The 26,251-nt window shown below is 38.0% G+C and overlaps 1 protein-coding gene across 2 annotated transcripts in view; it reads left to right on the top strand.

Annotated features, from left to right (window-relative positions):
* Nucleotides 1-26,251, top strand: part of LOC106092265 (uncharacterized) — a 104,071-nt gene that overhangs the window by 74,115 nt on the left and 3,705 nt on the right. For both annotated transcript variants that reach the window (XM_013259073.2, XM_059365981.1), the window contains 4 exons: nucleotides 11,164-11,915; nucleotides 13,957-14,034; nucleotides 21,521-21,653; nucleotides 24,461-24,842. In XM_013259073.2, coding sequence (XP_013114527.2) covers nucleotides 11,164-11,915; nucleotides 13,957-14,034; nucleotides 21,521-21,653; nucleotides 24,461-24,842 — 1,345 coding nt within the window. The remainder of the gene's footprint in view (nucleotides 1-11,163; nucleotides 11,916-13,956; nucleotides 14,035-21,520; nucleotides 21,654-24,460; nucleotides 24,843-26,251) is intronic.

The following is a 26,251-nucleotide window of genomic DNA, read 5'->3' as shown; positions in this document are numbered from 1 at the left end:
TAAACAAAATTCAATGGCCATGTTTCAATAACTAATTGGGTCATATGCTCTCAAAAATTCATGAAACTCAGAATGTGATTAACCTTCCCTTTATGTCCCGCAGCCACTTTGCTCTCTTATTATTCTAAATTTTATATTGTGTATATTTTAGTCACCGAAAAAAAACTATGTATATATAAAAACATTGTCTTGTGAAAATATTACGCTTTGCAGCATTCATTTAGTTGTGTTTATCAAAGTTTGCAATTTAAATGCAAATTATGATTACTGCGGCAACTAAGTTTGAAACTGTGTTTATGTCCGGACAGTGTAGCACCAACCATTACGCCACCAATTGCTGCAGGCAATTGAAATTTTGTATGGTAATAAAGTCCATAATAAACAGGACCACCAGTGAATGCGAGGGTGTAGCACAAGCGGAAAATGTTGTTCGCTGTAAAGAATACACATGGAAACAAAGCAGCCATGCGGGCGTAACACAGAATAAACATATTCTTGAACAATAAATTCATATAAATATCACATCCAGGCTTAAATAAATTGTCAAAAAGAGCACACACACTCAAACAAAGGACAAAATGCGGAAACAAACGAACTGAAAAATATATGGATTTTATATCATTTGTATTTTTTCATTTAAAAATATGTACAATGAAGTGTAGTACTGCGTGGGCAATGTATATAAACCATATTCTGTTGCATTTATAAAAATAAACAAAAACATTCAAGGCTTTTTGGAAATACCTGTATTTACATCCCCCCCCCCCACCGACTCATCAACTGTAAAATAGATATTCGAAATGTTAATTGATTGGTTGGATGTTGAATGGAGATAGAGGCTCCATATGTGCAATTTATTAACATATGTTAAAACCAGTAAGAAAAGTCAAAAGTCGGGCGGTGCCGACTTTATAATACCCTACACCTACCCTATAGCAACAAAATGGGGGACTATATCTAATTCTGAACCAATTTTGATGGACATCGGCGAGCAAATATGTTCAAACTGTAAAAACTACGGTTGACAAATGACAACATTATGGCAAATTACCCAAAATCTGACAAACATATATATGGGAGCTATATCTACTTCTGAACTGATTTCTGGAAAAACTTCTCATATTATGTGGTAGTCGTCGAGGAAAGCGTTGTTCAAAATTTTGGCAAGATTTGTCATACAATCCGCTTGCAGTGGTTCTTGAGGTTAAACTCTGGCCATATACATATATGACAGCTATATCTCAATCTGGACCGAAATTCACCAGTAATATTGAGAGTCATAAGAAAATCCTTCCTTTCAACAGAATCGGTAAACAAATAGGCAATTTTTTGCAATATTTCTCAAAATCGGATAAATATATATATATATATATATATATAGGAAAGCTATACCTAAGTCTGAACCGATTTCCATGAAATTCGCCAGTTATATTGAGAGTCAAGAGAAAATCCCTCCTGCCAAATTTCGAGAAAATTGGTTAAGACCATTTTATTGCAATATTACTTTAATCGGACGAACATATATATAGGAGCTATCTTAATCTGAACCGATTTTGACCACACTCTTGCCGTAGTCGTCGAGGAAAGCGTTGTACAAATTTTGTGAAGATTGGCCAATAAATGCGCTTGCAGTGGGTCTAGGAGTGAAAATCGGACGAACATATATATGGGAGCTATATCCAAATCCGAACCGCTTTTTATGAAATTCACCACTAATATTAAGAGTCATAAGAAAATCCTTCCTGCCAAATTTCAAAAGAATCGGTTAACAAATGACCATTTTATTGCTGTATTACTGCAAATCGGACGAACATATATGTGGGAGCTATATCCACCACTGAACCGATTTCTATAAAATTTACCACTACATAAAGAGTCATAAGAAAATCCTTTCTGCCAAATTTCTAGAGAATCGGTTAACAAATTATCATTTTATTGCTGTATTACTACAAATCGGACGAACATATATATGGGAGCTATATCCAACACTAAACCGATTTCTATAAAATTCACCACTTATATTAAGAGTCATAAGAAAATCCTTCCTGCCAAATTTCAAAAGAATGGGTTAACAAATAACCATTTTATTGCTGTATTACTACAAATCGGACAAACATATATGTGGGAGCTATATCCAAAACTGAACCGATTTCTATGAAATTCACCACTAATATAAAGAGTCGTAAGAAAACCCTTCCTGCCAAATTTCAAAATAATCGGTTAACAAATAACCATTTTATTGTGTATTACTGGAAATCGGACGAACATATATATTGGAGCTATATCCAAATCTGAACCGATTTCTATAAAATTCACCACTTATATTAAAAGTCATAAGAAAATACTTCCTGCAAATTTCGAGAGAATCGGTTAACAAATGACCATTTTATTACTGTATTACTGGAAATCGGACGAACATATATATGGGAAGCTATATCCAAATCTGAACCGATTTCTATGAAATTCGCCACTAATATCTTGAGTCATAAGAAAATCCAATCTGTCAAATTTCGAGAAAATCGGTTAACAAATTACCATTTTATTGCTGTATTACTGCAACCGGGACGAACATAAAAGGGTGATATTTTTTGAGGTTAGGATTTTCATGCATTAGTATTTGACAGATCACGTGGGATTTCAGACATGGTGTCAAAGAGAAAGATGCTCAGTATGCTTTGACATTTCATCATGAATAGACTTACTAACGAGCAACGCTTGCAAATCATTGAATTTTATTACCAAAATCAGTGTTCGGTTCGAAATGTGTTCATTCACCGTAACGTTGCGTCAACAGCATCTTTGAAAAAAATACGGTCCAATGATTCCACCAGCGTACAAACCACAACAAACAGTGCATTTTTCGGGATGCATGGGCAGTTCTTGAACGGCTTCTGGTTGCTCTTCACTCCAAATGCGGCAATTTTGCTTATTTACGTAGCCATTCAACCAGAAATGAGCCTCATCGCTGACAAAATTTGTCAAAATTTGAACACATTTCGAACCGAACACTGATTTTGGTAATAAAATTCAATGATTTGCAAGCGTTGCTCGTTAGTAAGTCTATTCATGATGAAATGTCAAAGCATACTGAGCATCTTTCTCTTTGACACCATGTCTGAAATCCCACGTGATCTGTCAAATACTAATGCATGAAAATCCTAACCTCAAAAAAATCACCCTTTATATCCAAATATCCATATCCAAATCTGAACCGATTTTTTCCCAATTTCAATAGGTTTCGTCTTTAGGCCGAAAAACATATTCCATACCAAGTTGGAAGACGATTGGAATGAAAATTGCGACCTGTAGTTTAGTACACAAATTAACATGGACATACGGACAGACAGACGGGACGGACAGACAGACAGACAGCCGGACATAGCTAAATCGAATCAGAAAGTGAATCTGAGTCAATCGGTATACTTATCAATGGGCCTATCTCCTCTTACTTTTGGGTGTTACAAACAAATGCACTAATACCCTGTACCACTGTAGTGGTGTAGACCGACGGACATGGCTTTAACATTTTCAACCAACAAATCTGCTTTTTATGGGTCTAAGACCCTAAATTGGAAGATCGGTCTATATGACAGCTATAACTATATAGTCTGATCTGACTCATAATTGAGTGGGATGTCGTGTGGCTTAAAACAACTCACTATTTCAAATTTCAAAGGAAATCGGGGGAATAAATATGGCTTTTATGAGCTTCATACCCTTAATCAGCATATCGGTGTATATGACAGCTACATCTCAATTGCAGTCCGACCTTTACCATATTTGGGTCAGATGGCGGATGGCTCAAAACAACTCACTGTTTCAATTTTCAGCGAAATCGGGTAATAATTGCAGCTGTTATGGATTGTAGACCCTTCATTGTCATATCGGTCTATATGACAGCTACATCCAAATATAGTCCGATCTGAACTATACTTAGATCGGATGTTTGGAGGCTTAAAACTAAACTCACTGTTTCAATTTTTTTTTTAGATTAGAATATTATAAATACGAAATCATTTCGGATGTGTGGGGGCTCGGGCCCGAACAGTCTACGTCTTTGATCCAACCTTACCCTATCATCCTTTTTTAATCACATTCCCATTGTGAGTCGGTTTTTATACCCACCACCGAAGGATGGGGGTATATTCATTTTGTCATTCCGTTTGCAACACATCGAAATATCCATTTCCGACCCAATAAAGTATATATATTCTTGATCAGCGTGAAAATCTAAGACGATCTAGACATGTCCGTCCGTCTGTCCGTCTGTCTGTTGAAATCACGCCACAGCCTTTAAAAATAGAGATATTGAGGTGAAATTTTGCACAGATTCTTTTTTTGTCCATAAGCAGGTTAAGTTCGAAGATGGGCTATATCGGACTATATCTTGATATAGCCCCCATATAGACCGATCCTCCGATTTAGGGTCTTAGGCCCATAAAAGCCACATTTATTATCCGATTTTGCTGAAATTTGGGACAGTGAATTGTGTTAGGCCTTTCGACTTCCTCTGTCAATTTGGCCCAAATCGGTTCAGATTTGGATATAGCTGCCATATAGACCGATCCTACGATTTGGGGTCTAAGGCCCATAAAATCCACATTTATTATTCGATTTTGCTGAAATTTGGGACAGTGAGTTGTGTTAGGCTCTCCGACTTCCTCTGTTAATTTGGTCCAGATCGGTTCAGATTTTGATATAGCTGTCATATAGACCGATCCTCCGGTTTAGGGTCTAAGGCCCACAAAAGCCACATTTATTATCCGATTTTGATGAAATTCGGGACAGTGAATTGTGTAAGGCCCATCAACATGCTACGTTAATTTGGCTCAGATCGGCTCAGATTTGGATATAGCTGCCATATAGACCGATCCTCCGATTTATGGTGTTAGGTCCATAAAAGCCACATTTATTGTCCGATTTTGCTGAAATTTGGGACAGTGAGTTGTGTTAGGCCCTTCGACATCTTTCTTCAATTTGATCCAGATCGGTTCAGATTTGAATATAGCTGCCATATAGACCGATTTCTTGATTTATGGTTTTGCGCCCATAAAATGCTCATTTATTGTCCGATGTCGCCGAAATTTAGGACAGTGAGTTAAGTTAAGCCCCTTGACATACTTCTGCAATATCGCACAGATCGGTCCAGAGTTGGATATAGCTGCCATATAGACCGATATCTAGATTTTAGGTTTTGGGGCCATAAAAAATTCATTTATTGTCCGATGTCGCTGAAATTTTAGACAGTGAGTTTGGTTAGGCTCTTCGACGTCCTTCTTCAATTCGGCCCAGATCGGTCCAGATTTCAATATAGCTGTCATATAGACCGAACTCTCGATCTAAGGTTTTGGGCCCATTAAAGAGTCATTTATTGTCCGAAATTTGGGACAGTGTTACAGTTGCGCTCTTCGACACTTTTATGCAACTTGGCCCAAATCGGTCCAGATTTGGATATAGCTGCCATGCAGACCGATATCTCGATTTAAAGTCTTGGCCCCATAAAAGGCGCATTTATAATCCGATTTCACTGAAATTTGACACAGTGACTTATGTTCGGCTTTTCGACATCCGTGTCGTATATAGTTCAGATCGGTATGAGGTATATGAGTATAAGGTATGAAATTTTCACCGAATTTTGATGAAAGGTGGTTTACATATATACCCGAGGTGGTGGGTATCCAAAGTTCGGCCCGGCCGAACTTAACGCTTTTTACTTGTTATCTCTCATTAGAATTCAAAACAAAGATATTGTGCTAAAATTTGGCATTTATATTTTGTCCGTCCTCAAGTGTTTGAAAGAAACAATTCGGTTGAAATTGCGATTTAAATCCGGTCTTCCGGTTTGAGTTTTTATTTCTCTTTCGGCATGAGCTTTAAGATGTGTATCACATAAAGGCATATTTATTACCCGGCTTATACTAATTTAGTTTCTTATAGATTTTCGTATATATTGACGTCTTAACCCATAAGAGCCTGAGTATACATTCCCTTGTTTGGTTTTGATGAAATTTTATACATTAATGTCAACGTAGCATTATTAGCACGGTGTAAGAAATGCAACATTTTCGCACGATATATAGGCCACAGCATTGGAAACGAACACTACACCCGGTGGTGGGGTTATATGTCTATGGTCAAACAAACAGAAAATTTCAATTTCAGTGAACCATGTCGAAAAAGTGTTACACTTTTTTGGACACTCGAAATCACCATTAGTCGGGCTCCACCCATTGATATGAGAGAAGTATCTCCTGTTCCTCAATGAAATGTCTGGTGGGAAATTTTAAAAATTTGGTTAGATGAATAGACTTCTATAATGCCCGCAGTGACAAAACACGCCAGTTAAATCGAGATTACTTAAAGAACTCAAACTAGCGAAAAGGATAAAAGGCACAAACTCAATATGCAAAAAGAGTCCATAGTGCCTCATTTTTCGTTTGGCACTAGGTGTTACCTTTTCGGGCATTCTTGTTCCCAAGAGTTTTCAAAAAATTGTTAGCCAATTTTCCCCCAATTAATTAATTTTATGACTGCAAGCATTTTTATTCAACTTGTCCAATGCGTCCAGTTTATGCCAGTTCAAATTGCATTGGGATATGTCTTTGCTAACTCCAGCTAGAATTATTCTAAGATAGCCCTATTTTTGAGTTTTCTTTCTAGCCATTTGTCGTAAGTGGGTTAAGAGTAAAGCAATCTTTAGTTACAATTTCCTTACAAATTGAAATCGATCGTAAGATAAAAGCAATGGCAAATTCGAAGAAACGAAAATTCATTTAGCTTTAGTAAGTAAAGTACAAATGAAATGCCTCTTCCACTACACAGTTTTGTTTGTTTCAAAGGAAACAAAAAAGCGAAGTATGCTGCTCCCTTGTTGAATTGATTGCTCATTGCCTTTGTTGGCGTTTCTCATCTCGTTTTTTTTTTTTTTTAATTTTCTTGCTTTTGCATGAGACAAGTCTTCTGTTCAATTGCATGTTAATTAAGCATTCAATTTCCGTTGTTTGAAAGAGGTTTGAAAAAAAGGACAACAATGTCTTTCAAAGGGAATTAGTTTTCAACTGAGTTGCATAAAAGTACAAACTAATTAATTTGAATAGAAAACAAGTGAAAAGGCATAAGACCGATATTAACCATATTTCGACTAAATCCTTTAAAAAATTCAACATTTATGAAAACGAAATATGCTCCTATCTGGGACAAATTCAGCTCGTATAGCACAGCTCACAGTTCGAAAATTAAACAAAATCGGCTTATAAATGTGCCATATGTGGGTTCGAGATAATAAGTCGAGAAATCAGTCTATATGGCACCTCTATCAAAAAATTATCCGATCTATCATATTCAGAAAGGATGCGTATAAAATTTCAGGAAAATCGAGTAAAAGTACGCAAGTACAGCAGAATATCTTAAATCGGTAAAACGATCTGAATCATACTCTGCACAGACAACGACAGCCCTAACACAGCTCACGGATCCAAAAATCAGCGTCATCGGGCAATAAATAAGCCTTTTATGGACCAAGTAAATTAAATACAGAGATAGATATATATGGTAGCTATATCCAACTAAAGAACGATCTGATTTAAATTTTGCAAAGACGTCAAGAGGTTCATAGAAACGAATGAGGGAAAATTTCAGCGAAATCAGGTAATAAATGCGGCTTTTATGGGCCTTACGTCTTAAATCGGGAGTTCGGTCTACATTGGGGCTATATCCATATTTTGTAGAATATGAACCATATTCGACCGAATGTCGAGTGTGCCAAAACAACTGACTTTGCCAAATTTCAGCTAAATTGGAAAAAGTGCGGCTTTTAAAGGCCTTAGAGCTTAAAATCTTTATGGGGGTTATTTTAAGGTATTGCCCTATATAGCCCAATAACCAATTTAACCTGACTATGGCAAAAAATATTAACTGTGCGAAATTTCAGCTAAATACGTTAAATTTTAAAGACTGTCGCGTCATTACAATAGACGGACGGATATATAGATCGTCTTAAAATTTTACGACGATCAAGAATCTAATGGGTGATTTTTTTATAGCTATAGAAAAGTTTTCAAAAAAAAGAACACACACAAAATTCAGAAAAATGCAGGAAATCTTTATTTGAATCGATAGTAGGGTCCATATAATTAAGGTTAGGTTAGGCTACGTTGAAAAGAGGGTGCAGATATTTATCCACACCATGCCACTATGGACATATACCTAAGCCAGTAATCGGCTTGCTGTACGCTCGAAATACAAAAAAAGGAAACGTAACCTCGAACAAGTAAAAAGGCGTTAAGTTCGGCCGGACCGAACTTTGGATACCCACCACCTCTGGTATATACATAAACCACATACATAAAATATACATAAAATCCGGTGAAAAATGCATTCCTTATGTCCCATAGCTGCTATATCGAAATATGTTCCAATTTGGACCAAATACTAATAAGTTTAAGTGATTGTTCAATTGTGTATAACAAAATATTGGTCTTTTTAATGGCCATGCCTAAAAATAAACCGATCTAAACCATATACGACACAGATGTCTAAAAGCCTAACATACGTCACTGTGTCCAATTGCAGTGAAATCCGATTACAAATGCGCCTTTCATGGGGCCAAGACTTAAAATCGAAATATCGGTCCATATAGCAGCCATATCCAAATCTGGACTGATTTGGGCCAAGTATCAGAAAAATGTCAAAGAACCTAATACAACTCACCGTCCCAAATTTCGTCGAAATCGGACAATAAATATGCCTTTTATTGCTCCAAAATCTTAAATCTAGAGATCGGTCTATATGGCAGCTGTTTTCAAATGTGGACCGATCTGGGCCAAATTGAAGAAGTATATCGAGGGGCTTAACTTAACTAACAGTCCCAAATTTCGTCGTCATCGGACAATAAATGCACCTTTATGGCACCAACACCTTAAATCTATAGATCGGTGTATATGGCAGCTATATTCAAATCTGGACCGATCTGAGCTAAATTGAAGAGAGATGTTGTCAAAATCGAACAATAAATGCGACTTTTATGGTCGTAAGACCTTAAATCAAGAAATCGGTCTATATGGCATCTATATCCAAATCTGAACCGATCTGGACCAAATTGCAGAAATATGTCGAAGGGCCTAAGACAACTCACTGTCCCAAATTTCAGCAAAATCAGACATTAAATGTGGCTTTTATGGGCCTAAGACCCTAAACCGGAGGATCGGTCTATATGGCAGCTATATCCTATCTGAACCGATCTGGGCCAAATTAACGAAGGAAGTTAAAAAGCTGAACGCAACTCACTGTCCCAAATTTCAGCGAAATCGGATAATAAATGTGGCTTTTATGGGCCTTAGACCTTAAATCGGAGGATCGGTCTATATGGCAGCTATATCCAAATCTGAACCAATCTGAGCCAAATTGACGAAGAATGTCGAAGGGCCTAACACAACTCACTGCCCCAAATTTCAGCAAAATATGATAATAAATGTCGCTTTTATGGGCCTAAGACCCTAAATCGGCGGATCGGTCTATATGGGGGCTATATCAAGATATAGTCCGATATAGCCCATCTTCGAACTTAACCTGCTTATGGACAAAAAAAAAGAATCTGTGCAAAATTTCAGCTCAATATCTCTATTTTTAAAGACTGTAGCGTGATTTCAACAGACAGACTGACAGACGGACGGACATGTCTAGATCGTCTTAGATTTTTACGCTGATCAAGAATATATATACTTAATAGGGTCGGAAATGGATATTTCGATGTGTTGCAAACGGAATGATAAAATGAATATACCCCCATCCTTCGGTGGTGGGTATAAAAACAACAACTCATTGCCCAAATTTCAGCAAATTCGGATAAAAAATGTGGGACTCAGACTGTAAATTAACTGATCGGTCTACATGGCAGCTACATCCAAATCTGGACCGATCGGGGCCAAATTGAAGAAGGATGTCGAAGGTCCCAAAACACAACTCACTGTCCCTAATTTCATCTAAATCGGATAATAAATGTGGCTTTTATGGGCCAAAGTCCCTTAATCGGTGGATCGGTCTATATGGGGGCTATATCAAGATATAGTCCGATATATCCCATCTTCGAACTTAACCTGCTTATGGACAGTATGATTTCGACAGACAGACGAACGGACATGGCTAGACCGTCTTAGATTTTTACCCTGATCAAGAATATATATACTCTATAGGGTCGGAAATGGATATTTCGATGTTTTGCAAGCGGAATGTAAAATTTGAAACAGTGAGTTATTTTTAGCCTTCTGACATCCGACCTAAATACGGTTCAGCTTGGACTATATTTAAATATAGTTGCCCTATTGATATTTGAGTTGCCCTCCATATTTGAGTTGGTTGTCAGTAGTCTAAAACCTCGTTTACACTGCTCTTTAAATTCGGATTTAATGGCTTGATCATCTGTTTTCCCTTTATAAAATCAGCTGACGAGAGCCTTTAATCCAGTTTTAATGGGCAGTGTAAACGGGGTTTTAAAACAATTTACAGTTTCAAATTTCAGCGAAACGCAGCCTCTAGAAGCTCAAGAAATATAATCGGTTGATCAGTTTATGTGGGAGCTATATCAATTTATGAACCGATTAAGACCATATTTGATACAGTTTTGGAAATTAAAACAAAACACCACACACGAAATTTCAGACAAATCTTATAATAATTGCGCCCTCTAGAGGCTCAAGATGTCATGATCCGAGTTTGGTTAATTTGGGAGACCATACGTAGCACAATATGGTTACAAAACACCTCGTACTAAATTTCAGCTAAATCGGACAATAATTAAGCCCTCAAGAGGTTCAAGATGTCAAAACCCAAAATCTGTTTATACACGATGAATTATATGGACGAATATGGCCCATTTACAATCCGAACCAATTCACACTAATAGGAAGTATTAGTGGAAAAAGAAAAGGAAGAAAAGTTCTAATTTTTATCAAAAAAGGTTCGTCATCAGTGTTTCTTTGCCTATTAAACGAACAGGAAGCCCTTATTCCAAGTAACGAAACAAGAGCAACCGAAAATTGAGTTACACCAGATGTTGGCTAAATAATGTGTCAGGAATTTTTGCTGTAATTGTCTGTAATCCGTTTCCAGCGCTTCTCTCTATTTCCTCTTTTTTCATGAATTCCTTTTTTTTATGTGTCTTTGCAGTACCCATGGCATCGGCAGCCTCTGTTACGCTATCAAAGGGATCAATACCATCATTCCCGGAACAAAGGATAATACTCTCGTCACCAGCAGCAACCACGACAACCATAAGAACATTGACAACGAGACCAGCTACCAGTGAAACTTCTTCTTCTTCTTCTTCATTTGTGACAAGACAAGACCAACTACAAGACCAAGCGAATTTGCCACAACAAAGCCAACGACTGCCAATATCAGCAAACCCGTTGTTGCTAATACCCCAGAATAAGACACAACCAACGCTAGTGGAGGAGGACAAATCGATGGCAGCCCCAATTGAAGTCCTAGTTAATCCGAGAGCTATGGGTCACGCATTGATGGCGGCAAAACAAAAACGACAACAACGTGGAGGACATCAACTGCCGCAGTACTTAACCTCGACTCAGGGAACATCATTTGGTCAGAATGCCACATCTTTGGAGGCAACACATAGAAACTCTTTTAAAGGCACATCATTGGTTGGAGGGCGTTTAACAGTACCCATGGATGACTCTCAAATGGTACATCAACAGCAACCCCAACAAAATTATAATCGTTCCAATGGTGGCATGAGTCTGGGTGGCTCACCAACGGATGATTTCAATGAGCTGGTGCCATTTCCCAAGAAAAGTTCAATGCCAGTCTTCGACTATGGCATGCCTCAGAACATTACAGCGCGCACTGGTCACATGGAGGCTGTACTTAAATGTCGCGTCGATAGAATCGGTGATAAATCGGTAAGTCCACTGAAATAGTTGACATTTTTTTATAAAACAGTAAAGAAGATGTAGAATATTTAGAAAATTAAGAGAAGTTTATCAATTATTCTACCAAATGTTGTCTGTTAACCAACATGTAATGCATGTTTATGTTATAGATTACATAACACTTAGAGTCAATGTCATGTGGTGAAACTAAACCTGAATAACCCTAACACTTTTTGGTAAATTTTAAAGATTACTAGCTGGACAGGGCACACTCCGCTGCGCCTTCTTTTACTTTATATGGAACAAAATTATCCTTTGAATATTTAAATACGTCCTATTTGGGTGGTTTTATGGGGGGTGGGGTGGCCCATAAACACTTTTCCCCGAAAAATGATATCATATTCGTGCTTTACTCCCAAAAACTTGGGGGTGTTTTTTGTCTGTCTGGTGAATCACGCTACAGTCTTTAAAAATAGAAATATTGAGCTGAAATTTTGCACAGATTCTTTTTTTGTCCATAAGCAGATTAAGTTTGAAGATGGGCTATATCGGACTATATCTTGATATAGCCCCCATATAGACCGATCGTTAAGTTAATCCCCTTGATGAGTTAAGTTAATCCCCTTGATATACTTCTGTAATATAGCACAGATCGGTCCAGATTTAGATACAGCTGCCATATAGACCGATCTCTCGGTTTTAGGTTTTGGGGCCATAAAAGGCGCATTTATTGTCAGATTTCGCCGAAATTTGGGACAATGCGTTGTGTTAGGCTCTACGAAATATTTCTGCAGCTTGGACCAGATCGGTTCAGATTTGAATATAGCTGTCATGTAGACCGATACTTCGATTTAAAGTCTTGGCCCCATAAAAGGCGCATTTTTAATCCGATTTCACTGAAATTTGACACAGCGGCTTTTGTTAGGCTTTTCGACATCCCTGTCTTATATGGTTCAGATCGGTTTATTTTTAGATATATCAACTAAAAAGACCAATATTTTGTTATACACTATTGAACAATGGTTTATACTTATTAGTATTTGATCCAAATCGGAACATATTTCGACTTATCTGCTATGGGACATAAGGTATGCAATTTTCACCGGATTCTGATGAAAGGTGGTTTACACATATACCCGAGGTGGTGGGTATCCAAAGTTCGGCCCTGCCGAACTTAACGCCTTTTTACTTATTGCATTTGAACAGTTCGTGGTATGTCCTAGTCTCTATCATAGTATACACAAAACGTTTTTGGTTTTGAGTGGCAATCACGTAAGCTTGCCTAGCCGGTCTTGTGTATAAATACCGCCTTTGCTTCCTGCCAAGCTTTCGCGGTATATGCATGTCCTAGGCACGCTGTGAAGATACTGGCAAGATGTGGCACCATGTAGACCGCTACTATCTGCAGTAACGCCGAGCATATTCTATCAAGTCCTTAATGGTTGAAAGCTCGTCATGGCTTCCTTAACCATAAATTTTGTAATGGTGAGCCTCCGATCAACTTCGTTGTTTCTGAATTCCGGTGTCTCGTCGTATTCTGCGTAAAATGCGTTTTAATCAGAAAACTCAGCATTTTCACTGCTGTTGCTGCTCTTATTCCCATTTCATTTACTAAAGTCAGAGTTTGAACATGATTTCAGAGAGAAACTTTTTTATCATGACGGTATAACTTTATTGATATAATCACTGAAAAGTTTGCGCGAGTTACGTTTTGCCGTTCTGGTCATAGTATTTTATTTCTTGAGCCATTTGCAATACACATCTCAATAAACAGTCGCCCTTTAACAAATAGCTCTGTTGTAAAGTCTGCGGATTTCTTTTCCTATTGCAAAACTCCCTGAATATCAAGGCTGATTTCCTTTTTCGAAAAGAACGCCCACTATTGCAGTCATAATTAGGTTGACATTGTCTGAATGATTAAGAGGGAAATAAAATACAACCATTTGGTTAAATATTCATCGCACGACACTGCCAAACTTATTCCGCAATTGCTTCTCTGTTCACTGTTATTCTGCTTTAAAAAACATAAAAAGTTGCAATTATTCTTAAATTTTATTAAATTTATTTACAGGTTTCTTGGATACGCAAGCGTGATCTGCACATATTGACTGTTGGCAAAACCACATACACGTCGGATAATCGGTTTCTGGTAAGATTGATATAAATTTTCTTCAATATTGCATGTCGGCATTTGTATTGAATTCACGAATTTCCATTGTTTGCATTAAAAAAAAAAACACCAACAATCCCTTTACCATTATAAACTTTTCCGTTTACCTTTTTACTTCGGTTACGAGTTTTTATTTCATTCCTTGGAATATTCAAGTATTTCTGATAAAGCAACAAACTCACTCACTCACTCACCACTCATTATGTACTATGCAAATTGCAAATAATGTGGCTTTAATTTAATTGCATATTTACATCGTCGTATGAGCGGAGAAAAGTCAAAATATTTTCTTATTGCAATTATGTATGTGAAACAAGCATGGCTTTCGTTAAAGTCCATATCACACCGTGAAAAACAATACACTTGAATTGTATTCCGTAGCATTCCGAAATTGTTGTATGCTTTTAGTTAAAAGAAAATAATATCAATTAAAAAGTTTGAGGAAAAGAGGTAACATTAGTTGGGGAACAGTCATTATGTAGGAAATTATAAAAACCAAAAACCCTGTGACCGTGAGGTTCCAAAAATGCAAACACAAATATATGTTGAAACCAGTAAGGAAAGGCAAAAGTCGGGCGGTGCCGACTGTATAATACCCTACATCTATCTTATGAGTACAATGTGGAAGCTAATATATCCAATTCTGAACTAATTTTGATGGACCTCGACGAATGTTTTCAGATGAGTTAACAACCAACTAGTATCTAATTTACAGCAAATATGTTCAATCTGTAATAAGTACGGTGGACAAATGACAACATTATTGCGAATTAAACAAAAGCTGACGAACATATATATGGGAGCTATATCTAAATCTAAACCGATTTTGAGCAACCTGAGAAGTATAGTGGTAGTTGTCGGGGAAAACGCTGTACAAAATTTTGGGAAGATTGGTAAATACATGTGACTACAGTGGCTCTAGTAGTAAAAATGTGGCAGCTATATCTAAATCTAACCCGATTTCTATTAAATTCATCAGTCGAGTCAGTCGAGAGTTAAGAGAAAATCCTTCGTACCAAATTTCAGGAGAATCGGTTAGCAAATGACCGTTTTATTGCATTACTAGTTGACCCGGGCCCGCTCCGCTGCGCCTTCTTTTACTTTATATGGAACAAAAGTTTCCTTGGAATAGTTATTTTCGACAATTAAAGAACTTTTAGTGAAAGCTTCTAAAATCGTATATCGCTTGACTAACAGTGTAACATTATAAGTGCCTTTATCTGAATCCCATATCATCTTTATTGGTCTACGAATTTAAGTTTGGATGTAAGGTGTACTCCATTCTTAAACGACTTTATTTCAGCCCGATATTCTCATGATGTCTGATTTAGGGATGTTTTAGGGGGTGAGGTAGTCCCCCACTTGGCCCAGAAAAAATATCAGCATCGTGCTCTTCTTTTAAATACCATTTACTTAAACCCCATATTGCCATTGGGTTAAGAGGAGTTTACAGGATGAGGCGTCCCCCAAACACATGGCCCCAAAATAGGTTATCAAATTCGTTTTCTAATCTCAAATACCTTTCATTTGTGCCACATACTGGCATGGTCGAAAAATTTTACCCTTTGGGGTGTGTTTTGGGGAAGGGGTGATGCCCTAAATACATGGTTCTACATTTGGATATCAAATTCGTATTTTACTCCCAAATACCTTTATTTGAGGCCCATATTGCAATGGTCAGTAAAAAATTTCTGTTTGTGGGGTATTTTGGAAAAGGGGTAGACCCCAGAAAATTCGTCCCGAAAGTGGGTATCAATTCTTGCTCTACCGCCCAATACCTTTCATTTAAGTTCCACATTGACATGATCGGTAAATATGCCCGATTTAGCGGTGTTTTGCCGATTGGGGTGGTCCCCCAAAACACTAAGCCCGGAAAATATATCAGCAACGTTCACTATTCTCATATATCATTTATTTGAACCCCATAGAGCAACGCAGGCAATGTGTAATCTACACTGCCTGGAACATCGGACATTGTATCACGGATAATAAAGTGTCCGTAGCCGACACATGACCAAAGGGGAAGCTCCCTTAACCTCACAGCAGTGCTCGCAGCAATTTGTTTAGCCACATTAGCCAGAGGCATTAGGTGTTAAATTAAATTCAGTGTATCAGCTGGCGTCGTCCTCAGTGGTGTGGCTGTGATGCGCAAGCAAGCCAAATTTCCTGTCCAGCAAAACACCTAGGTATTTTGCGCTTTCAGTAAATGGAACATTCTTTCCTCGCTGGGAGGCAAGGTGTTTCTGCTTTTAAAATGAAAACGACCTTTGTGTCCGCCTCCGCCCAAAGAATTTTCGACTCAGACACAATTTCCCCACTTACCTCCGACGAAGGCTTGCCTCTTCTGGCCCAACTTGGTCCAAGCGAGAGTTTCCCGGGAAATGCGTTTTCTTATGTTACTTCAGAAAGCAGTCTGCAGTCCTTAACGACCAACTTTAACAAGAAGCATATGTGAAACATTTAAAGCGGATATTTGTATTTGATGGACCGCGGCGCAGACGGACAGACATTTCTAGATCGAGTATGTCAAGAAGATCAATAATATATACATACTAGCCGAACAGGGCCTGCTCCGCTGCACCTTCTTTAGCTCTTTAAATCTTTTAAGGGTGGGGACACTATGCTCTGAATGCGGATTTCGAATTCGTGCCATTGTAACCTATGACGCTAAACGTGTTTCAATCCTGGCGAGAACATCGGACAAAGCGGTGTTTATCCCCTCTTAATGTTGTTAACATTTGCGAGGTACAATGCCATGCATGGTCTTTTAAAAAATTTTCCCCAAAGAGGTGTCGCACTGCGGGACGCCGTTCGGACTCGGCTATAGAAAAAGGTCCCTTATCATTGAGTTTAAACTTGAATCGGAAAGCACTCATCGATGTGTGAGAATTTGCCCCTTCTCCGATCCTGGTGGTAATGTCCTCATTAGGGAAGGGATTACACCTCAGACAATTCGACTTAAATATGGATATCAAATTCGTGCTGCACTTCCAAGTCCCTTTAATTTGAGCCCCATATTGCCATGGCCGGTAAATATGAACCGTTTGGAGGTTGTTTTGAGACTGGGGATGCCACCGGCACTTTGCACTGAAAATATAAATCAAATTCGTTCTTTATTCCCAACGGATATGAAGTTCGGTTTGCTTTAGGGCGTACCCCAAAAACGTGGCTCCAAAATTAGATAGTAAATTCGTTTTCTACTCTCAAATACTTTTTATTTGACTCCCATATATATCATTATGAGTCAATTAACCCATTCGACGTATCTTTAGGAGCAAAAGCGCCAACTAGACCTGAACGCAAATTTGATTGTAATATTAGTAATCTACTACCTAATACCTTTCATTTGAGTCGCTTATAGCCATGGTCGGCTAATATGACTATTTGGGGGTGGGCGACCTCTCATTACTTGGACCTAATGTTTTATGCCATATTCATAATCTACTGCCTAATACTTTTCATTTGAGTCCCATACGTCTGTTTGGGATGAGTTATGGGGTTGGGGCCGCCCGATGGGTACATAGACTCAAATTTTAATACCATATTCGTATTCTACTCTCCAATTCCTTTCATTTGATACCTATATTGTTCCGATCGGTACACTTTTGCTTTTGGGTTGTGTTTTTGGCATATGGGGAAGGGTACGTCCCCCCTCCGATAATGAAAAACTTAATAGCCAGTGTTTCCTTCCAGACCAACCTACACAATATGCGAAAATTTCGAGAAAATCGGTACTGCCGTTTTTCAGTCTATACGGTACAAACAAACCGAGTCCCATATATCCGTAAATGTTTGTGGGGGTGGGGTAACCCCCTATACTTTGACATGAATTTGTATGCCAGATTCGTTATCTACTGCAGCATACTTTTCATTTGATATCCATATTGTCCTTATCTGTCCACTTTAGTTTTTGGGTGGTGTTTTTGGGGTAACGGTGTAGGGTCCGTCCCCTTCCGTTATCAATAAATTATAAAGCCTTTCCTTCTTCCTGATCATATTCGTAATCTACTCCCGAATACCTTTCATTTGAGTTCCATATGGGTTTTGGGGCTGGGGCGGCCCCCCAGGCTACTTGGACCCAACTTTTACTATGAAAATCATAGTCAACTCTTGAATACCTATCATTTGAATCTCATGGTGTTCCGATCGGTGATCTTTTATTTTTGGGTAGTACTTTTGGGGTACCGGGGAGGGTCCCCCCCCGACATCAAAAAGTTATATAGCCTATATATGAATTTTATATATAATGACGGAATGACTTGATTAGTGTACCCCTTTACAAAGATGGTGGGTATAAAAACACCTCAATCAAAATCTTGTAAAGCCCGGAACAGGGTTGTGGCTTCTACAGTCATAACAGGTCATATCGAGTGAAAGGTGTATGCATAAGGGAGTTATATCTGTACTTCAAGCAATTTTGGTGTAGGAGATAAACTTATATGCAAGATCCTGATCAACCAATGCCAACAAACAACGAAAAAACAAGTAAAAAGGCGTTAAGTTCGACCGGGCCGAACTTTGGATACACACCACCACGGGTACATATGTAAACCACCTTTCATCAAAATTCGGTGAAAATTTTATACCTTATGTCCCATATCAGTTATATCCAAATATGTTCCGATTTGGACCAAATACTAATAAGTTCATTAGCTATATCTAAAAATAAACCGATCTGAACTATATACGACACGGATGTCAAGAAGCCTAACATAAGTCACTGTGCCAAATTTCAGTGAAATCGGATTATAAATGCGCCTTTTATGGGGCCAAGACATTAAATCGAGATATCGGTCTACATGACAGCTATATCGAAATCGGGACCGATTTGGGCCAAGTTGCATAAAAATGTCGAAGAGCCTAACACAAAGCACTGTCCCAAATTTTTGCGAAATCGGACAATTAATGTCGCTTTTATGGGCCCAAAACCTTAAGTCGAGAGATCGGTCTATATGGCAGCTATATTCAAATCTGGACCGATCTGGGCAAAATTAAGGAAGGACGTCGATGAGCCTAACCAAACTTACTGTCTCAAATTTCAGCGACATCGGACAATAAATGCGTCTTTTATGGGCCCAAAACCTAAAACGTAGATATCGGTCTATATGGCAGCTATATCTAAATCTGGGCCGATCTGTGCGATATAGCAGAAGTATGTCAAGGGGCTTAACTTAACTCACTGTCTCAAATTTCGGCGTCATCGGAAAATAAATGAGCATTTTATGGGCCCAAAACCATAAATCAAGAAATCAGTCTATATGACAGCTATATCCAAATCTGAACCGATCTGGACCAAATTGAAAAAAGATGTCGAAGGTCCTAACACAACTCACTGTCCCAAATTCCAGCAAAATCGAACAATAAATGTGCCTTTTATGGGACTAGCACCATAAATCGGAGGATCGGTCTATATGGCAGCTATATCCAAATCTTGACCGATCTGAGCCAAATTAACGACGAATGTCGATGGGCCTTACACAACTCACTGTTCCAAATTTCAGCGAAATCGGATAAAAAATGTGGCTTTTATGGGCCTTAGACCCTAAATCGGAAGATCGGTCTATATGGCAGCTATATTCAAATCTGGACCGATCAAAGCCAAATTGACGAAGGATGTCGAAGGGCCTAACACAACTAGCTGTTCCAAATTTCAGCAAAATCGGATAATAAATGTGGCTTTTATGGGCCTAAGACCCTAAATCGGCGGATCGGTCTATATGGGGGCTATATCAAGATATAGTCCGATATAGCCCATCTTCGAACTTAACCTGCTTATGGACAAAAAAAAAATATATGCAAAATTTCAGCTCAATATCTCTATTTTTAAAGACAGTAGCGTGATTTCAACAGACAGACGGACAGACGGACGACATGGCTAGATCGTCTTAGATTTTTACGCTGATCAAGAATATATATACTTTATAGGGTCGGAAATGGGTATTTCGATGTGTTGCAAACGGAATGACAAAATGAATTTACCCCCATCCTTCGGTGGTGGGTATAAAAATATCCATATTAAAGGCAATATTCTTTAATATAAAATTTTATTCAACATTATATGTTATGTTATGTGTATGTAAAGGGTGATTTTTTTGAGGTTAGGATTTTCATGCATTAGTATTTGACAGATCACGTGGGATTTCAGACATGGTGTCAAAGAGAAAGATGCTCAGTATGCTTTGACATTTCATCATGAATAGACTTACTAACGAGCAACGCTTGCAAATCATTGAATTTTATTACCAAAATCAGTGTTCGGTTCGAAATGTGTTCATTCACCCTAACGTTGCGTCCAACAGCATCTTTGAAAAAATACGGTCCAATGATTCCACCAGCGTACAAACCACACGAAACAGTGCATTTTTCGGGATGCATGGGCAGTTCTTGAACGGCTTCTGGTTGCTCTTCACTCCAAATGCGGCAATTTTGCTTATTTGCGTAGCCATTCAACCAGAAATGAGCCTCATCGCTGAACGGTGAATGAACACATTTCGAACCGAACACTGATTTTGGTAATAAAATTCAATGATTTGCAAGCGTTGCTCGTTAGTAAGTCTATTCATGATGAAATGTCAAAGCATACTGAGCATCTTTCTCTTTGACACCATGTCTGAAATCCCACGTGATCTGTCAAATACTAATGCATGAAAATCCTAACCTCAAAAAAATCACCCTTTACTTTATAGGGTCGGAAATGGATATTTCGATGTGTTGCAAACGGAATGACAAAATGAATATACCCCCATCCTTCGGTGTTGGGTATAAAACATATCCATATTAAAGGCAATATTCTTTAATATAAAATTTTATTCAACATTATATGTTATGTTATGTGTATGTATATCCCATTGGCAATCATCGATGCTTTCCCATACAAGATTCAGATCTTCAAAAGGAAAACACTTTGCAATCACTTTCATATGCCCTGTCGTTCACACTGTCGTGAAAAAAGGGAACCACGAAGGCATTTCAAAAGTGCCATAGCAACAATGTTGGTGACTTCAATGGCGAACCAACTGCTATGCTGTTTTAAAAACAACTGACAATGCTGCAGATGTTGATTACGATGATTGCAATGGCCTCGTAAGCTCGCGATGGGTATTCATGCAAATTAACATCAAAGTCATGCGAGTGAATTTTGACAGAGAAAAAGAAAAAAAAAAAAAACAAAAAATACAAAACAAAAAATACAAAACAAAAATAATTTGGGAAGTGCCCATTCCACCGAAGCGGGGGGTTTTCATCCATTGTGTTGTGTTTTTACCCTAACTGTCTGTCTGTTCTTTGATGCCATAATATTTTATGTTTATTTTTATTACTACTACAACTACTCTTACATGCATACAAACACACATGAATGTGTGCTGTACAGCTTACATGGTGTACACCTTTTTTTTCTTGTTTTCGAAGCTACTCTGATTTTTGATATTTTTTGTTGTTTGCAATTCTTTTGTGCTTTTTGTAGGTGACAGAATCCAAAGACTCCCGTGAATGGACATTACACGTAAAATCACCCCAGGCACGTGATAGTGGCATATACGAATGTCAAGTGAATACCGAACCCAAAATGTCAATGGCATTCCAATTAAACGTCATCGGTAAGTGGAATGTCCTCAATGTCCTTTGCACAAAACTAACTTTGTTCAAAAATTGTTTATTAATTTCCTTTTTTATGTAAGTGATGAGAGAGTTCAAGTGTGCCATGGCAACATGTGAAAAAGACAAGCGAATACGAATTCGAGTGCTCTCGATTATGATTGCATGGTTTAGGATTTGATGATTTTAGCACAGCTGTGTATATTTTAGCTTTAGCCAAAAATTATGTTCATGTGAATAGTCAGAAGTGAGCAAACAGTTAATTTGAACTAGGAAACCCCAAAATCTTTAGTAAAACTTTTGGAATTAACCAGAGGGCTTTAATAGATTTGTTAAAAATATTGGGAATCATAGCAAGTAAAGTTAGATAATGTAAACAAGTAGTAAACTAAATTTTCCATGAACATTCCATTCAGGAACAAGAGATACTTAACTCATATCAATGAAAGCAGTCCGATTAATGTTTAAGATCAATTACAAGGGGCATCCTTTTTTTACCCACCACCGAAGGATGGTGGTATATTAATTTTGTCATTCCCTTTGGAACACATCGAAATATCCATTTCCGACCATATAAAGAATATATATTCTTGATCAGCGTAAAAATCTAAGGCGATCTAGCCATGTCCGTCCATCTGTCCGTATGTCTGTTGAAAGCACGCTACAGTCTTTAACAAATAAAAGTGTGCTAAGTTCGGCCTGGCCGAATCTAATATACCCTCCACCATGGATAGCTTTTGTCGAGTTTTTTTTCCGGCTCTTCTTCTTTGGGGAAAAAAAGGATAAAAGAAGAATATTTGCTCTGCTATTAGAGCGATATTAAGATATGGTCCGGTTCGGACCAAAATTAAATTATATGTTGGCAACCTGTGTAAAATGTCATCCAATTCGAATAAGAATTGCGCCCTATGGGTGCTCAAGAAGTAAAATGGAGATACCGATTTATATGGGAGCTGTATAAGGCTATAGACCGATTCAGACCATAATAAACACGTATATTGATGGTAATAATGGGATTCGTCGTACAATTTCAGCCAAATCGGATGGGAATTGCGCCCTCTAGAAGCTCAAGAAGTTAAGACCCAAGATCGGTTTATATGGCAGCAATATCAGGTTATGGACCGATTTGAACCTTATTTGGCACAGTTGTTGAAAGTCCTAATGAAATACGTTGTGCAAAATTTCAGCCAAAACGGATGAGAATTGCGCCCTCTAGAAGCTCAAGAAGTCAAGTCCCCAGATCGGTTTATATGGCAGCTATATCAGGTTATACACCCGATCTGAACCATACTTGGCACAATTGTTGGATATCATAATAAAAAACTTCGTGCAATATTTCATTTAAATCGGATAAGCATTGCGCCCTCTAGAAGCTCAAGAAGTCAAGACCCAAGATCGGTTTATATGGCAGCTATATCAGGTTATTGACCGATTTGAACCTAACTTAGCACAATTATTGGAAATCATACCGAATCACGTCGTGCAAAATTTCATTGCAATCGGATAAGAATTGCGCACTCTATTGGCTCAAGAAGTCAAGACCCAAGATCGGTTTATATCTGGACCGATCTGAGCCATATTGAAAAAGGCCCTTCGAGAGCCTAAAGCAACTAACTGTCCAAAATTTCAGCAACCGATCCGCCGATTAGCGGTCCTAGGTCCATAAAACCCATCTTTCATTAATTTCGCCTAGATCGGTTCAGATTTGAATATAGCTGCCATATAGACCGATACTCCGATTTAGGGTCTTAGGCCCATTAAAGCAACATTTATTATCCGATTTTGCTGAACTTTGGGACAGAGAGTTGCGTTAGGCCCTTCGACATCCTTCGTCAATTTGGCTCAGATCGATACAGATTTGGATAAAGCTGTCATATAGACCAATCTCTCGATTTAGGGTTTTGGTTCCATAAAAGACGCATTTTTTGTCCGATGTCGCCGAAATTTGTGACATTATGTTATGCCCTTTGACATACTTCTGCAATATGGCACAGATCGGACCAGATTTGGATATAGTTGCCATATACACCGATCTCTCGATTTAAGGTTTTGGGCCCATAAAAAGCGCAATTATTGTCCGATGTCACCGCAATTTGGGACAGTGAGTTGTGTTAGGGCCATCGACATCCTTCTTCAATTCCACTCAGATCGGTCCAGGTACCCAGTCACCTCATAAATGTCGCCAACATCAGTGAGGGTATAATAATCACTAAAAAAGTTTTCGATGTCCTCGCTGGGATTTAAACCTAAGCGCTCAGAGTCATTGGCAAACATGATAACTTCTACTCCACAGCGACCAATGGGAAGAACATATTTACGGTTTTCGGCCTTTCCTCCATATCGAAAGCACCACTACTATCTGATGTGCCTGTATCAAAGCCATCTGTCTAAAGTTTAATTCAATGAAATTTAATTTTTTTGTAATTTGTCTAATTGAGTCTTGGTGTCAAAAGAGTAGAATACGGGAATTTAATTAAGCTCTGTAAATTACCATATCATACAAAGGATGGCAAAGTCGATTTTAATTAATTTCTCTTACTAAACAAAATTAACTGAAATTCAATAGGCAATGAAGATGCCATTCATTTGGAATCTAATTGGAAAGTTTTCCTGTGAACACTAACTATTGGGAGAAACAAAAGAAAAAAAAAGACAATTTCATAGACATTTTAGCTAGATTTTCTAGAAATTCCTTTGTCTTATTTCATGGCTGTCAAACTTTTTTATTTTAACAAAGTCATTGTAATTGTCTAATTAAATTTCAATTGTTTTTTGTTTTGTTTTTTTGCTTTGTTCAAACTCATTTTAGAAATATCGCCCGATGCTCAAACCATTATAACCGGGCCCAGTGATTTATACGTCAAGGTTGGCAGTGTCATTACACTCACCTGCCTGGTGAGCCAACCATCGATTAAGGATATCGGCCCCATTCACTGGTATCGCAGTGAGCATCTACTGACGCCATTGGCGCTTAACGATGACAAGGCACAAAGGAATTACTTTGTCACACCTGCTGCCTTGACAAGTAAAACCGCATCATCGTTCGATCATGCGTCTGACGACACGGATATGTACGACAATAACGTGGATGACGATGAACACATGTCGCAAAATGTAAAGGACGAAATCACATTGGATTTCAGGCAACGTGTGGCCATGGAACAAAAATTGTGCGACACAATAAAGTCAAAGTGAGTATGGGAGCATTGTGAAATGAAGATGAAAATTGTATTTAAGCACCATTATATTTGGGGAAAAATAAGTGAATGTTACAAGAAAAAATTGAAGATGGTTTTTTATGAATTCCAAAGGGATTTAAACCTATCACAAAAAAAAATCCATATATCTTAAACAAGATGAATTATTTATGACTTAAACTTTAAATAAAATTGGAGTCTAGATCGCATTGTATTTGTATTAAGGCGTATATAGACCATTCTTCCAAATAAACGTTTTGTTTTCATAAAATGTGTTGAGACGCTATTCCACATTTGGCTAATGGGACAAATATTCTGTCATTGCCAATAAAAGTGAAATAAATTCATTTAAGGCATATTTTGGGAAGAAGATTTTAGGACACATCGAATTTTGTTAGTTAGTAATTGGACTAAAATTGTGCCTGCAACAGGCTTAAAAGGCCATATCGGATGAAAAATATATATGGGAGCTATATATAAATCTGGACCGATTTTTATCAAACTTTGCACACATGTGAGGATATTGAATAAAACGCTCCATGCCAAATTTTGTAACGATGGGACCAAAATTGTGCCTGCTACAACCTTAAAAGACCATATCGGATGAAATATATATATGGGAGCTATATATAAATCTTATCTGATTATGATGAAATTTTGCACACATATTGGGACGTCACAAGAAGCATTTCGTGCCAAATTTTGTAGAGATCGGATCAAAATTGGGCCTTCTACAGCCTTAATAGGTCAAATCGTACGAAAGTAATATATGGAAGCTATATCCAAATCTGAACCGATTTGGTCCAAGTTGAACAAAACTATCGAAGAGCCCAATAGCCTCGTACAATAAATGAGCCTTTAATTGGCCCAAAACCTTAAATCGAGTGATCGGTCCATATGGCAGTTATATTCAAATCTAGACCGATCAGAACCAAATTTAAGAAGAAGTGAGTTGTGTTAGTCCCTTCGACTAACACAACTCACTGTCACAATTTTCGGCGACATCGGTTTTGGTCCTTTTAAGGTTTTGGTCCTTTTATGGGACCAAAACCTTAAATCGAGTGATCGGTCTATATGGCAGCTATATCCAAATCCGGACCGATGTGTGCCATGTTGCCGAAGTATGTCGAAGGCCTGAACATAACTCACTGTTCTAAATTTCGTCGATATCGGACAATAAATGCGCCTTTTATGGGCCCAGAACCTTAAATCGAGAGATCGGTTTATATGGCAGCTATATCCATATCTGGACCGATCTGTGCCATATTGCAGAAATATGTTGAGGGGCTTCATTTAACTCTCTGCCCCAAATTTCGGCAACATCGGAAAATAAATGCCCCTTTTATGGGCCCAAAACATTAAATCGAGAGATCGGCCTGTATGGCAGCTATATCCAAATCTGG

This window comes from Stomoxys calcitrans, chromosome 3, assembly GCF_963082655.1.
Source record: "Stomoxys calcitrans chromosome 3, idStoCalc2.1, whole genome shotgun sequence".
NCBI classification, from domain to species: domain Eukaryota; kingdom Metazoa; phylum Arthropoda; class Insecta; order Diptera; family Muscidae; genus Stomoxys; species Stomoxys calcitrans.
This window is presented reverse-complemented; position numbering and strand designations above follow the sequence as displayed.